We start from the raw sequence: 14,311 nt of genomic DNA, 5'->3' as shown, positions 1-14,311 counted from the left end.
TTTTCTTGTGAAAACTTAATGCTCAAAAGATTTGCATTTGAGACTATGACCTCCACACCACCGTCCTCCCTGCGTTACCTGAGCTCTGATCCTGAGGTTTTCTCTCGAACAGGTCCCCAACGTGGTTGTGATCGTGACAGACGGACGTCCTCAGGACCGCGTGGCGGAGGTGGCGGCCGAGGCCAGAGAGAAAGGCATCGAGATCTACGCCGTGGGTGTGGCCAGAGCCGACATGACATCACTGAGGGCCATGGCGTCTCCGCCCTTCGAAGACCACGTCTTCCTGGTGGAGTCCTTCGATCTCATTCACCAGTTTGGGCTGCAGTTCCAGGATAAACTCTGTGGTAAGACAGGAAATGACATCACTGTCTGTAAAAATCCAAAGCATACATTTGTTTTTTTCATTATCACATTTTCTAAAACCATTTTTAAATAATAACAGGAACTTTTCGATGAAGGTTAGCTGCCGGTAAAAGTGGCTGTTAAGACAAACCACAGCTCGTGGTTTAATCATGACTCGGTTTGGATGATGATTTCAGGTTTTGTTACATTATTTCTAGCAGAGTTTTATGAGAATACATTTTCTAAATAAAGAAAATTTTCCTGGAATGTGGAAAATTAAATCCTCACTGTCATAAGGCCACATTAAATACAGGTACAAAGGTCATAAAGATCCTGACCTTTGAGAGGACTAATACTTTATGGATTTGAAATCATATTTTGTAAACACCCCGTCTGAAACTTCACATTTTATAATAACTTCCATTTAGATTCATAAGACAAGCAAAAACCTGCAGCCAAGTGTCTGGAGTTTGGATTTCATGCTTCATCCTGGGCAACACCAGATTCTTTGTGTAATTAAAAACACTTTGAATGTCTCGTCTGACCAGAAGAGAAATCACCGTGCCCATCTAACCCCTCAGAACATAATACTTTTTCATAACAGCCGCCTCAAATCCCTTAAGTGCAGGATATTTCCCCGTGCTGCTATTATTCTAGACTGGACGGCTGATTTAAAAAATATCTGGCTCTCCTCAGAGGGAGATGGAAAAGAGAGCAAAGGCAGCTGAAGACGGTGAATGAATATGAAAGAAGGAATTAAGAAATTAATTAAAAGATGTTTGTAGCTTAGAGGTGTTGGTGCAGGGATAAAACAAAACTCTTCTTATTTTGGCAGAATTGTGTGTTTATATCAGGTCCATCACAGATTATAAGAAGCTGGTTGAGTTAATACATTTTCAGGGACTTTAAGACGACGATGAACCTGCAGCTGATGTGTGCTCTGGACTCTGAAGTTGACATGATGTGTGCTGTAGGTGTGGATCTGTGTCTGGAGTCGGACCACGGCTGCGAGCACATCTGTGAGAGCTCCCCGGGCTCCTACCACTGCCTCTGTCTGCCCGGATACACTCTGAATGATGACGGGAAGACATGTGCAGGTAACAGCAGAGGACGAAGGTCACACACACAAACATGAGCAACAATATGTTGTTTCCACAGTTAACTTCACAACTTCAGATCCACATTTGGGTGGTCATGAAGAAAGTTAATTATCTCCAAACTACAATACAATCAAAGCATGTCTGTGTCAGCCCTGGGGAGGCACACCTGACCTCTGTTTTAGCTAAAAACACCTCACGCAACTGCAGAACAGAAAATTAATGTGTTAAAGGTGTAAACTTAAGATACCTGCATGGAAAAGGTTAATCACTGAAAATGAACATACTCAATAAATCGTGTGTGTGCGTGCGTTTCAGCCATCGACCTGTGTGCGGAGGGGAAACACGACTGTGAACAGATCTGCGTCAGCTCTCCTGGTTCCTTCACCTGCGACTGCAACAAGGGATACAAACTGAACGACGACAAGAAGACCTGCTCGAGTTAGTCTCACACACACAAACAAACAAACAAACAAACACATGTAGAAACTGTAGTAACTGCTGATAGCTGCTGGCTTTATATCATAAATTGTGCTTGAATTCATGCTGAGATGGATTCTGAGCTTTGAGCTGCTCAGTCTTGATATTTCTGCTGCTTCATGAAGCTGAGTGTGGGTCTGCACTATGTTCCTCCTGCTGCTGTTTGTATTTGTTAAACAATACATCTTTTATATTCCTGCACATCCGGTTGAAAACCCTCAACTGGACACAATCAGGATGTGCACGGCTGTTTTACAAGAAGAACCTCGTTTAAAAACCGTAATATATACTGCAGTCTACTGGCCTTGTTATAATTATTAAATCTTAAAGACTTTTATTGTAATTTTGCGCGTGAGTCATGCAGCTTTAACAGCATATCCACTTGAGGGAACAGTTCATCCATTATCTTCTGAGTCAGGTGAAGTTTCATAGTCCACAAAACATTTCTGGAGCTTCACAGCAAAACAGCGTCGCTGCAAACAACTGAAGTAGCTGGGGACTTGTTTTAAAACATTAAAAAAAAACATAAAACGGGTCCATACAGCTCGACCGGCGTAATCACGGTCTCCTGAGGCCCCGAGATCCCACACTGATTCGAAAAGATGTTATTTAAACCCTTGTTTGGCAGAAATCTTCACGGTAGCAGTCTGAAGATCTTGCACAAGCTCAACCATGCAAGGATGTACATAATATCCTCTTAGACACATTTGGGACCTCGAGGCTTCTAGAGACTGATGCAGGAGTCATTTTATGATTTTTTGGTTGTTTTTTCCATTTAAAAAAAAGTCCCCAGCTACTTCAGTTTGTTGAGGAAAATGCTGCAACTCTGTTTTACTGTGAAGCTCCAGAAATGTTTTGTGGACGACGAAACTTCCCCTGACTTTACATCAACATGAGGGTGAGGAGACAGTGACTTGACAAAATCTTTTTTTGGGGTGAACTGCTCCTTTAAGGACCTCGTGCTCGTTCCAGGTAAGATTTACTGAGACACGGAGGGAACATAGATGCATTGATCCCGAACATTTGGCTGCTGTTTGCTCTGCTGCTTACGGCCTCGCTGCTTCCCTCCCCTCAGTGATCGACTACTGTTCGTTTGGGAACCACAGTTGTGATCATGAGTGTGTGAGTGTGCTCAATGGCTATCACTGCCGCTGTAACGAGGGCTACAGGCTGCTGGACGACGGCAAGACCTGCCAGGGTGAGTAGTACAAAGATGAGTCACTGTTAATGATACAGATAAAAACAAAACTACGTTATCTGCTGCTGCTATGATGGAGGTGAGGATCAGATTTTACTACCTTGTTTTACGATAGTGAAACCTGCCTCACCTTGACCTGGTGGAGCCTCGAACACACAAGTATTATTCAACTAGGATCACGTAGTCTTTCCTTTAAAATCTCTAAACAACCTCAGAACAGAGCAAACATTGCACATTTCCGTTCTCTGTTTGGAAACTTCAGGAGATACATTTCAAGTATTTCCATCTCTGGCTGCAACGTTCTTGATGTGAATCTTTAACAAAGCTCTGTTGAGATTTCCTGGCTCCACCTGTCCGCTGTCTGTCCCCCTTTCTAATCTGAGGGTCGTCACAGGATGCCAATTAAAATCACACAGTTATTTTTCAAATGCTCCAGTTTATCTTTTTACTGCATCACGACTCAACCTGAGCAATAAACAGTGAGAGAACAGGCAGAGGCTCAGAATACCAAGCAGACAGAGTCAGCTCATTTTCAGCCTCATCATTATATTTTGGGTTTCTACTAAAATAGGTTTACATGCTTTAATGCTCAAAAAACACATCTCACAAAAAAAACATCCCTTGGTTTTACTGTTTCCTGCCACCAGCAGTGACTTTGCTTCTGATTCATCTGCTGACAGAAACTACATCTGTAAACTGATTTATATGAAGGACTTTTAACAGCAATCCGCCTGCTTCACAGAAACAAGTCAGTGTTTTTGTGGCCGTAATGTTCATTCACTGAACAACTAAACCCCTCAACTGTCCTGGAAGCTCATTTCTGAATAAAAACTCTTTACTGCAAACCCATTTCATTTAAATGCAGCAACAAAAGAGCATTACTAAAGTCTCACTCACACACAAGTATGTTGTATGCATGGGAATGCACACGTCCAACATGTTTGTACATATTCATTCATGCACACAAAAACACACACACACACACACACACACACACACACACACACGTCTCAGAGGCAGCAACACCTGCAGTACGAGATCTCGTTGACAGAAAACTATGAAATGAGCATAATTTACAGCCAAAGACTCGCTGCTCCCTGAAAGTCACAAACATTCAAAGTAACGCATCGTGTAATTGTGTCACCCAGTTTAACCCAAATACCACAGCAGAGGCATGTAAAGAGAAATGAAACATCACCACCTGCTGCTTCAGCTGTTCTGGGCTTTTTGGAAACAGCTGGTTTACGTTTGAATACACATGCTCATTTAGATAAACAAGATGATGAGTTACAGTTTACATCTCGTTCCTCTGAGATTTTCACTTATTAAAAAAAAAAAGGAATCCAGCTGATCGTTTCCATGATCCGCCTTCAATTTCTAGAAATAAACAGAAATGTGATATGGCTCCATTAGATGTGCGTGAGTGTGGAAGCAGCTGACCTGCCTCATGTGTGGACACGCTGCTAAACCTGAATCCAACAACTGAAAAATGCTCTTTGGCTCGAATAGATGAAGAGAAAGAAATGAAAAAAGTTTCCCTGGAAAATATATTTTTACCAGAGAATTAAAATGACCATGTCTTCAACACACACACACACACTTTAACTCAACGTGTGTGTGTGTGTGTGTGTTATCTAGCCATTGACCTGTGCGCTGAGGAGAAACACGACTGTGAACAAATCTGCGTCAGTGCGCCGGGCGTCTTCACCTGCGACTGCAACCGAGGATACACACTGAACAAGGACAAGAAGACCTGCACACGTTAGTCAGGCCGTCGTACAAATACACACACACACACACACACACACACTCTTTAACTCAACGTGTGTGTGTGTGTGTGTGTGTGTTATCTAGCCATTGACCTGTGCGCTGAGGGGAAACACGACTGTGAACAAATCTGCGTCAGCGCGCCGGGCGTCTTCACCTGCGACTGCAACCGAGGATACACACTGAACAAGGACGAGAAGACCTGCACACGTTAGTCAGGCCGCCGTACAAATACACACATACAGACACACACACACACACACTCTTTAACTCCATGTGTGTGTGTGTTATCTAGCCATTGACCTGTGTGCTGAGGGGAAACACGACTGTGAACAAATCTGCGTCAGCGCGCCGGGCGTCTTCACCTGCGACTGCAACCAAGGATACACACTGAACAAGGACGAGAAGACCTGCACACGTTAGTCAGGCCGTCGCACAAATACACACATACACAGGTGTACACACACCAACACACACAATACAGTGAAAGGAAATCACTCCAGGTGCATCTAGAAGTGTCATTTCCCATTTGCACAAAGACACAGTACCCTCCATCAGCATTATAACAGAAAGCTTTCTTAGTTTTGTCTTTTACAGAAAATCATTTTTACATCGATATTAATTCAATCAGATGAATATTAGCTGACTTTTAACAAATACCTGACTTTACTTATTCAATTAAATCACTTGTTTATTTTAATTTACATCAACTATCAACAACAAAACTGCAGAGAAATGTGTGTGAGACGGACGAGTGTGGAAGCACCTGACCTGCCTCATGTGTGGACTCGCTGCTAAAACTGAATCCAACAACTGAAAACACTCTTTGGCACTTTTCTCTGGAAAATACATTTTTACCAGAGCATCAAAATGACAATGTCTTCAACACACACACACAGAGACACACACACACACTTTAACCCAATATGTGTGTGTGTGTGTGTGTGTGTGTGTTATCTAGCCATTGACCTGTGCGCTGAGGGGAAGCATGACTGTGAACAAATCTGCGTCAGCGCGCCGGGCGTCTTCACCTGCGACTGCAACCAAGGATACACACTGAACAAGGACGAGAAGACCTGCACACGTTAGTCAGGCCGTCTCTCACACACACACACACACACACACACACACACACACACACACGTTAACAGTGAAAGGAAATCACTCATGGAGCGTCTGTCTTGTAGAAGTGGTATTTTCATTCACTTTTTATGTAACGATTTAATGACCATTCTGATGATCCATCATGTACAAACAGTTGCTGCTTCCAGCTTCTTAAATAAATCTTCCGGGGTTTTTGGAGTAAAAAGGCAGTTTGAACTTCATTATTAAAATAACGAACAGATTAATCAATTCAAAATATATATTGCTAATGTTGCTGCAGCTCATAATTCCCCTCTAAACAGGTGCAGTCGCATGTTTCTTCTCCTTCTTCCTGATGAACTCAAGTGGAGATAATGTTTTTTTTTACATGATCCTCCGGCTTCACTTTAACTTATGATTGTAGACAAATGAAATCACATTCACACAGAAACAAAGAAAAACATCACTTACACAGAATGCTCCACAGCAGCGTTCATTACAAACTTCATGTGTGCATGTGTGTGTTATTCAGCCATCGACCTGTGTGCCGAGGGGAAGCACGACTGTGAACAGATCTGCATCAGCGCTCCTGGTGTCTTCACCTGCGACTGCAACAAAGGATTCAAACTCAACAAAGACAAGAAGACCTGCACAAGTCAGTGAAGTTCACACGCAAAAAACTTTTTTTTCAATCGTGTGTTTCTCCTCAACTCGTCATATGTGTGCTCTCAGTGTGTTATCCCTGATTTAAAATCTACCTCAGGCATCCATAGATTGACTGAGAAGAGAAACATTAGAATTACATACAAACTGTATACAAACTGCATGAAACAGGTGTGAAATGTGTGACTATCCGACACTGAATGTATATTTATAACCTCTCTGGAGCTCGACGGACGGAAAAAAGTCTCTAAAAAAGTTTCAACAGTTTTTATAAACAGAACTGAGCTGAATCCAGGCGGTCAGACAAGATAGACAAGATAGACTTGCACAGCTGTTATTTTATGCCCACCACTGGTTTCATGTATGTGTCTGTGCAGGTTTAATGTATAATATAATATGGTTGACTGACTGTATTTGCAGACATGGACCTGTGTAACACAGTGGAGCACGGCTGTGAGCACCAGTGTGTGAGCACTCCTGGATCTTACTACTGTATCTGTCCGGAGGGACAACTGCTGCAGGAGGACGGCAAGAGCTGCGGCAGTGAGTCGACTCTCTGATTCATTATCTGTTTCATATGAAATCACCTGCATGGTCGCTGAGGTACAGTACAGGACAAAACCACCAGTGAGGGCACCACAGGACACGTTCACGTTTTTCCTCATCAACTTTTTTTTTTTTTTGTAAATATATGTTTATTCTGAATTTTGGAGTTGGGACAGGGCGAGAATACCTGTTTGGATCATTGCACAGGTAAACAGGCTCATAACAGGTGATAGTATCATGATTTAAAGGCTCAGTCGATCACAAGCAAAGATGGAGCGACGTTTAACACGTGGCTGTATAAAGCAGATCACTACATGGGCTCAGGAAATACTTGGAAAAATGGAAAATGATTGCATTCTGGTTGTATTTACATTTTGAGCAGTGTTTGAAACTCACCAGGATTAAGGATAATGTCAGATGTAAGGGTTAAGATCCGGTGGGATCTGTGGGACCAACAGGTGCAGCGGCTGGAGCAGGAGGTCAGCATCGTCATCATCGCATCGGTCTGAGATCAGTCCACAGAAAGAGAAAAACAGAACAAAGAAAACACTTTAGGGACGTGAACCCAGACCGTCTGCCTCAAACTCTGATATACACACAATCAAAACAAATCTGTAATATGTCAGGATCACATCATCTGATGTCATGACACCTAGATCCATCGTGGAGCGATCAGATGAGGGAAAACCTCCAGAGCTGGGATTAGAGTTGGAGTAAGAAAAGAATGTGGTTATTTTTCTCAGGAGACGAAATAAAGATGTGTTTGACAATAAACCAAATCTCCGGCTGATGTTAAAAGCAGCTCAGTTATGTCTGGAAGGAGCTGGCTGCACAGTGATGAGATCTTCCTCCGGGGAGGCTGAGAGAAGCCTTCACACAGCGCCTCCATGTGGACATTCATGGTGGTACACAGGCTTTATCATCCAGTTCAGATTTACACCGACAGACCACTGCTCCAGCTGACTCCCTTTGTCACCATGACAACTCTCCTGTGAGCAAAATGTCTCGCACTCGTTCTTATTTTACCGTCTGAATACTTGAGTAATATTGATTGAGCCATATCAACCGTTTTTTATATACATATGCACAACAGCTGTTATGGAGAAACAGCAACAAAGATTTTTGTGTAACGATTTTATTTTCTAAGGAGATGTATTTACATAACAAACACATTTTCAGGATGAAGGACTGATTTACTCGACCGATACAGATTTTTGAGGCCGATACTGAAAGCAACATTTGCACCACTATACTTTTTTCTTTATCATTAAACATTCGGTAACATATGCAAATATTTTCTGAGAATCCCAGAAATGTCATTGTCCGAGCACTGCGACCAAGATATGTTCAGATACAAAATGACTGGACCTCAAAGATATCTTTATCTTTTCTGTGCTCAAATTTCTTGTGACTTATCAGCTGACATACATCAGCAACAACATATCGGTCCAGTTTATTAGGAATCATAATCAGTCTCCCTCTGTCCTCTGGTGTTTCTCCTTCAGCCTGCAAGTCTGCCAACATCGACCTGGTGCTCCTGATCGACGGCTCCAAGAGCGTCCGCCCTCAAAACTTTGAGCTGGTCAAAAAGTTTGTAAACCAGGTGGGGCATGTTATCAGACAGACAGCTACAGTATTTTCATGTCAATATGAAAAAAACAAAACACAAAACAGGATAGAATCAAACATAATCTGACACTGAAATCTAAAATTATATATCAACAAGAAGAACAAACTCCTGCACAGATGAGATGTTTGAACACATCCACCAGCAGCTCATCTGATCACAGGCTGATCTGTAAAACAGCCAGCTGGTCAGTAGTTTTAGCAAATGGTTCCCAGCATAGATTAATTAATGACCAGTATCAGATTACAGAAGAAATGAAGAACTGTACTCAGAAATCAGAAATATGCAGCAATAAATAACGAGTGTTTGTTGTGGAGACACAGGAAATGATGTAGATCCCTCCACACATGTTTTAAGGCATACAAAGAATTCTCTAATGTTTGTCTGACAGGGATTTTGATGAATAAAAGGATAGAAAAGTAAAATTGTGAAGTGAAAATATCTGCATATTAATTTCAAAAGTTTAACTGTTGGACACAAGACGTACAATAAGCCGATGTATATGAAAGCAAACTGATAGACGACCTGTACCTGTGACGGATGAACGTCCCTGACCTCCTCCTGTGCTGCAGGTTGTGGACTCCCTGGACGTGTCTACTCATGGCACCAGAGTTGGGCTGATTCAGTACTCGAGCCGGGTCAGGACAGAGTTCCCTCTCAACATGTACCACACTGCTGACGAGATCAAAGCTGCAGTCATGAAGGTAAAGGCCAACAAATGTCTTCATCTCTATCTTTTATATTTAGCTCTAGATGCATCATCACTAACTAGCAGTGTACATAAAGTATAATCAAGTATTCCCGTTGTCTAATAGCCCCCGTAGATTCACTGCGTTTCACAAGTTCTCTCAGCTTTTACTGTAATGAATGAACAAAATAAACTCACAAAATGTCAAGAAAGGAAACATTTTTACATTTTTTCCTTACTAAACAGAAAAATACAACCACACACCATCTGATTCAAGTTTCTCTCTTCTACTGAACTGAGACGAGCTTAATCGCCTAAAACTAAACTAAATCAAACTCACCAAAATGTCATCAGTGGTGAAAGAAATGCTTTTCAGTTACTTTACTTTAACTGTTGTTACTGTGCTCATCTAGGTCGACTACATGGAGAAAGGTACCATGACAGGTCTGGCCCTCAAACACATGGTGGAGAACAGCTTCTCAGAGGCGGAGGGCGCTCGTCCCGCCAGCCGCAACATCCCCCGCATCGGACTGGTGTTCACAGACGGACGCTCTCAGGACGACATCACAGAGTTCGCCAAGAAGGCCAAAGAAGCCGGTAAGACTCAACTAGTGTGAGGGGCAAACTACATCTATAGTTTGTGTTCCTGATCTACGTGATGGTGGAGTAATGATGTGATTTCTGTATGCAGGTATCACCATGTACGCAGTCGGTGTTGGAAAAGCTGTGGAGGATGAACTTCGTGAAATCGCATCTGAGCCTGTGGAGAAACATTTCTATTACACCACCGACTTCACTGCCATCAGCAACATCGCTGAGAACCTCAAACTCAACGTGTGCCCAGGTACAAAACTGCCACATGTGACACCAGCAGGTCCCTGAAAAGGAGTCTTGTCCTCTGGCTCCCTCTGCTGACAGCTGTAGAAAAAGCATTAAAATATCAAAGGAAAAACAAAATATATACCAACAATATAATATAAATAGTATCAAACATGAACAAAATCTGGTTATAATTTGGAGTTTAGTCTTTTGTTTATTGAGTGAACGTTTTAAAGTACTCAGGTGGTCCTTAACTGCCCAAAACACATCATGTTTTATCAGTCTGATGTGTGTTTCTCACATGAGTAACTGATACTTGCATTAGGTGGAAGCAGTGACGGTGTTTGTTTGCTGATGGTCTCCTGTCTGTGTCCCTTTTCCCTGCAGAGGAGAGTCAGGGGGAGATCGAGGTGAAGGACCCGTGTGCCTGTGAGAGTCTGGTGGAGTTCCAGCAGGCCACCATGAGCAGCCTGGAGCAGCTCACACAGAAACATATCCTTTAAAAAACAGCTTCATCCAAACACGAGGAGGCGAAACAAAAGAAATAATCAAATATTCTCAAGAAGCCTCACGCTTAAACCCAGAGGTGGGAAGTATCAAAGTATAAACCTCTGACTCTCTCTCCCTACGTCTGAACACAAACATCTGAACTCTCTGCTCCTCAAAACAGGCTTGTTACTTTAGTTCGATGCTTTCAAACTATTCATGCAAAATGTGGCTATTTGACGTCCTGGGAATGAGACTCAACAATCAACTATCTTTGTGGTGCGTTCAGGAACAGCTGGGACAAATCCTACTGACTCTACCTTTAACTTTAATAGTCTTTGAATTATATTAATATGACGTGAGCTTCAGTTAGCTTTGACCACAAATGTCCTTCAGAGGGAGACATTTCAGAGCCTGTACTCGATTACTTTTTACTGGAGTACTTCTACTTTTTACTGTCTTTTTTTTAACACAAGTATCTGTTCTTCTACTGGAGGAACGAATGTGTGCACAGATATAGTGACGGCTAAGTCAGCATATTTTACAGTATTTTTCTTGTTGTCTGTGCATCCATCCTGTTCTTGTGAACTCCTTCATTAAATTTCTTTAAATTTGGACTCGAGGATGAACTGATTAGAATTTAGTCAAAGGTCACAAAACAAATTCAACAATTCATAGGTTTTAAACATGAAACTATATATTTTTATCTATATAGTTTTTCAAGTTTTACATTAATTCAGTAGGAACCGATGGGCTCGGAGCTGAGAGCCAAATTAAGTTAAGTTAATTAATTAAGTCAATATTAATGTTGGTTTTTGTCTTTTTAGTTGGACTTGTTGATAATAAAAACCTTTTCTGTGGTCCACATGATATCACATGGAAACATCTGTTCACAAACAAAAATAAAGTTGTGTACTGTGACTTTAAACCTTCTAATATTCGACACATGTCAAAACTCTGATGGATGTCGGTGCATGTGTTTATGAGCAGACTTACAGTTAATACCTGTCATTATTATTCCTTAATCCTCTGTCTACTGTCCGGCATGACTGCTCGTCTGGAGCAGCTGGAGAACCAGCTTCTCTCCAGGAAGTGATCTGGTATTAAAGGAGCGAACGGGACACCACAGAAGAAGAATAACAGACTGAGGAGGAGGAGGAGGAGGAGGGCACATCCTGGCGAGATCATTAACAGGGGAAATCAGAAACCCTTCGAGTCGACGGACAAAACCAAAGTGTCTTTTCAAAAAGCCTTTGAGGCCTTCAGTAGCTCTGTTGCTCTTCATGAGGATGACGTGATATATGTGATGATATAGAATCATATTTCTGGAATCAATGTAAATGACCTATTTGTACACTTTTGTCTTAAAAAAGAAAAGAACGACACCACGTCCACTTTCCCATCCATCACTGAACGAAATGCTTTCATCAAACAGAAGGATTTTATATTGTCATGATTCCCCGAGACGTCTGCTAACATCTGGGATTCTTAGTGCATGTGTACAAACAAACAAACAAACAAACAAACAAACAAACAGAATTAAGGATAAATTCAAGAGATTGTACAACATTTGTTATTGACCTGTAACACAGCAGCACAGAGGGGACTGTAGGCTACCTTTGTAAACTAGATGTAATCAACGTACTGTAGATATTAGATAGAAGCACAACATGTTATTCAGTGAAAACAGGAGCAGCCTCACACACACTTCATTCAGTCACACACACACACACACACACACACACACACACACACACACACACACACACACACACACACTCCGTCTGTCTCTCTTCGTGCTGTTTATACTTGATCTGTTTTGTACGGTTTGTTAAATATGATGTATTTATAGCAGATTGTTTTTTTAAGTACAACGGTAGTATAGCATTTTTTTAAAAGAAGTTAGAAAAGAATGAAGTGTTATTACCACTCCCAATGTTGAATTGGTCATTGGTCATTGTTTGCCCGTAGAAACATGAGTTTTGATCGCAGGACTAACTGGCATGCAGTGTGAGGAGTTTTGAAGAGGAGACCACATCGCCAGAATAAATGTTCACAATGTGTGTTTCTGCAAACCACAGAGATGTTGCAATTTTATGTTGTGACAACACTGTGCTGATGATCTGGTTACTTTTAGGCACAAAACCACTCTGTTAGTGTTGGGAAAGATCATGTTTTGGCTTAAAATGCTTGTTTTTGTCACCACAAACACAGCCGACAACTCTTCCGAGGGCTCCTTAAAATTATCCAGCGGTGTGACGCTTACACATTTTGAAACGCCGTCTCAAACTACGATCACTGGCTTGGCAGCTTTCTCGCCTAGCTGCAACTCACCACTATCAGAGCCGGGTCATTAAAATGCAAAGTGAACTTGATATGACGTTTCTGTGCAAATGTCAGTATTTTAAGTGTGACATGCACAGATTTGAACGTCTGAGCGGTTTACAGAAACATTAACTGCTAACATTTTATTCCAGGGTCGCGGCTGAAGAGGAAAGTGGTTTAGATGTTTTCAAAAAGGGACGTTAGGAAGTTTAAAGTTTCTCTGTTCGCTGAAGCTGTGGTCTGATCCGTTCAGGAATCAAATTTGTTTCTTCGCTCTGCACTTTCTAGATTTTGTCTCACAGCGCCCTTCACATGTCTGACTGTTGGTTTACATACAATTAAAAAAATAAACTCTCCTTCACATAAAGTTATATCGGCAGCCTCTAGTCACATGAAGGGAGAGTGAGAGGCCTCACAGGGCGGTGTATGTAATTAAACGACCACATTAGCTCCGGTAGATCGTCTCATTCTTGTAGTTTTGTATAAAAAACCCCACATATGTATGCCCCTTTATATTTGAATGCCTGTATGTTTTTGTATATTTTCTAATAGCTTTACCTTTTTGTACTTTTCTGATGAATCCCTGTATTACAGCACAGAAGGCAATAAAAGACTGAACTTTTCACCTGCGAGTGTTGAGTTGTTTTACGTTTCAGGATGCCATATTTGCAAAGCTACGTGTCGAGCTGAGCAGATAACTGGATTTACAAATGTATCATGTAGTTGTCAAATTAGTTACATCCAGTTAGGGCTAGTCAATAATATTATTGTGATATGAGACTATATATTGTCATATTGTTATATGGTGACTGATTAAAGTCAAGTCATTACAGTAAAGTGACATCATTTTCTGAACTAACCAGACTGTTCTACCTGTTCTCATGCTTGTCTTTACCCATTATATCGTCATTATATCCACATTACTGATGATAATTGATCAAAAATCTCATTGTGTTAATATTTTGTAAAAGTACCAATCATTACTTAAATAATGTCACAACATCACTATCGAGGTATTTGATATAAAATGTTGCGATTTAAGCATTAATTACAAAATATAGTGTATCATGATGTAGCCTAAAAATATCTGGATACTATTTCAGGGCCGTATTGCTCAGCTCTACATTGTGCTCCATGTCAAGAAGAAACAAAGTAACACCAGTGAAAGATCAACTTTAACTTCTCAAAGG

The 14,311-nt window shown here is 41.4% G+C and overlaps 1 protein-coding gene and 2 long non-coding RNA genes across 9 annotated transcripts in view; 1 reads left to right on the top strand and 2 right to left on the bottom strand.

Moving 5' to 3' along the window:
- Positions 1–13,746, top strand: part of matn4 (matrilin 4) — a 30,360-nt gene extending 16,614 nt beyond the window's left edge. Inside the window, exons 5-20 of one of the 5 annotated variants that reach the window (XM_084349851.1) lie at positions 113–344; positions 1,317–1,439; positions 1,758–1,880; positions 2,995–3,117; positions 4,756–4,878; positions 4,972–5,094; positions 5,180–5,302; positions 5,846–5,968; positions 6,500–6,622; positions 7,051–7,173; positions 8,682–8,779; positions 9,376–9,507; positions 9,905–10,088; positions 10,183–10,335; positions 10,698–10,802; positions 11,834–13,746. In XM_084349851.1, coding sequence (XP_084205977.1) covers positions 113–344; positions 1,317–1,439; positions 1,758–1,880; positions 2,995–3,117; positions 4,756–4,878; positions 4,972–5,094; positions 5,180–5,302; positions 5,846–5,968; positions 6,500–6,622; positions 7,051–7,173; positions 8,682–8,779; positions 9,376–9,507; positions 9,905–10,088; positions 10,183–10,335; positions 10,698–10,802; positions 11,834–11,892 — 2,070 coding nt within the window. In that variant the 3' untranslated portion in view covers positions 11,893–13,746. The remainder of the gene's footprint in view (positions 1–112; positions 345–1,316; positions 1,440–1,757; positions 1,881–2,994; positions 3,118–4,755; positions 4,879–4,971; positions 5,095–5,179; positions 5,303–5,845; positions 5,969–6,499; positions 6,623–7,050; positions 7,174–8,681; positions 8,780–9,375; positions 9,508–9,904; positions 10,089–10,182; positions 10,336–10,697; positions 10,803–11,833) is intronic. The other 4 variants (XM_084349852.1, XM_084349853.1, XM_084349855.1 and 1 more) reach the window with 4 other exon arrangements.
- Positions 253–10,013, bottom strand: LOC311255407. Of its 2 annotated transcripts, none has more exons than XR_014622367.1 (7): positions 9,928–10,013; positions 9,335–9,475; positions 7,573–7,681; positions 6,439–6,575; positions 1,727–1,833; positions 1,265–1,411; positions 253–339 (listed from the first exon to the last, which is right to left on the bottom strand). It is a non-coding gene; the product is annotated as an uncharacterized lncRNA (long non-coding RNA). The 2 variants fall into 2 exon arrangements; XR_014622368.1 differs by having other exon boundaries at positions 1,766–1,833.
- LOC311255408 overlaps positions 10,322–14,311 on the bottom strand; it is a 109,335-nt gene continuing 105,345 nt past the window's right edge. Inside the window, exons 4-5 of one of the 2 annotated variants that reach the window (XR_014622369.1) lie at positions 10,631–10,691; positions 10,322–10,409 (exon numbers count right to left, since the gene is read on the bottom strand). This is a non-coding gene — a long non-coding RNA (uncharacterized lncRNA). Of the gene's footprint in view, positions 10,410–10,509; positions 10,692–14,311 lie in introns of those variants that run through there. The other variant, XR_014622370.1, reaches the window with a different exon arrangement.

Source organism: Pagrus pagrus (genome assembly GCF_965226575.1).
Source record: "Pagrus pagrus genome assembly, chromosome: 3".
NCBI lineage: Eukaryota > Metazoa > Chordata > Actinopteri > Spariformes > Sparidae > Pagrus > Pagrus pagrus.
This window is presented reverse-complemented; position numbering and strand designations above follow the sequence as displayed.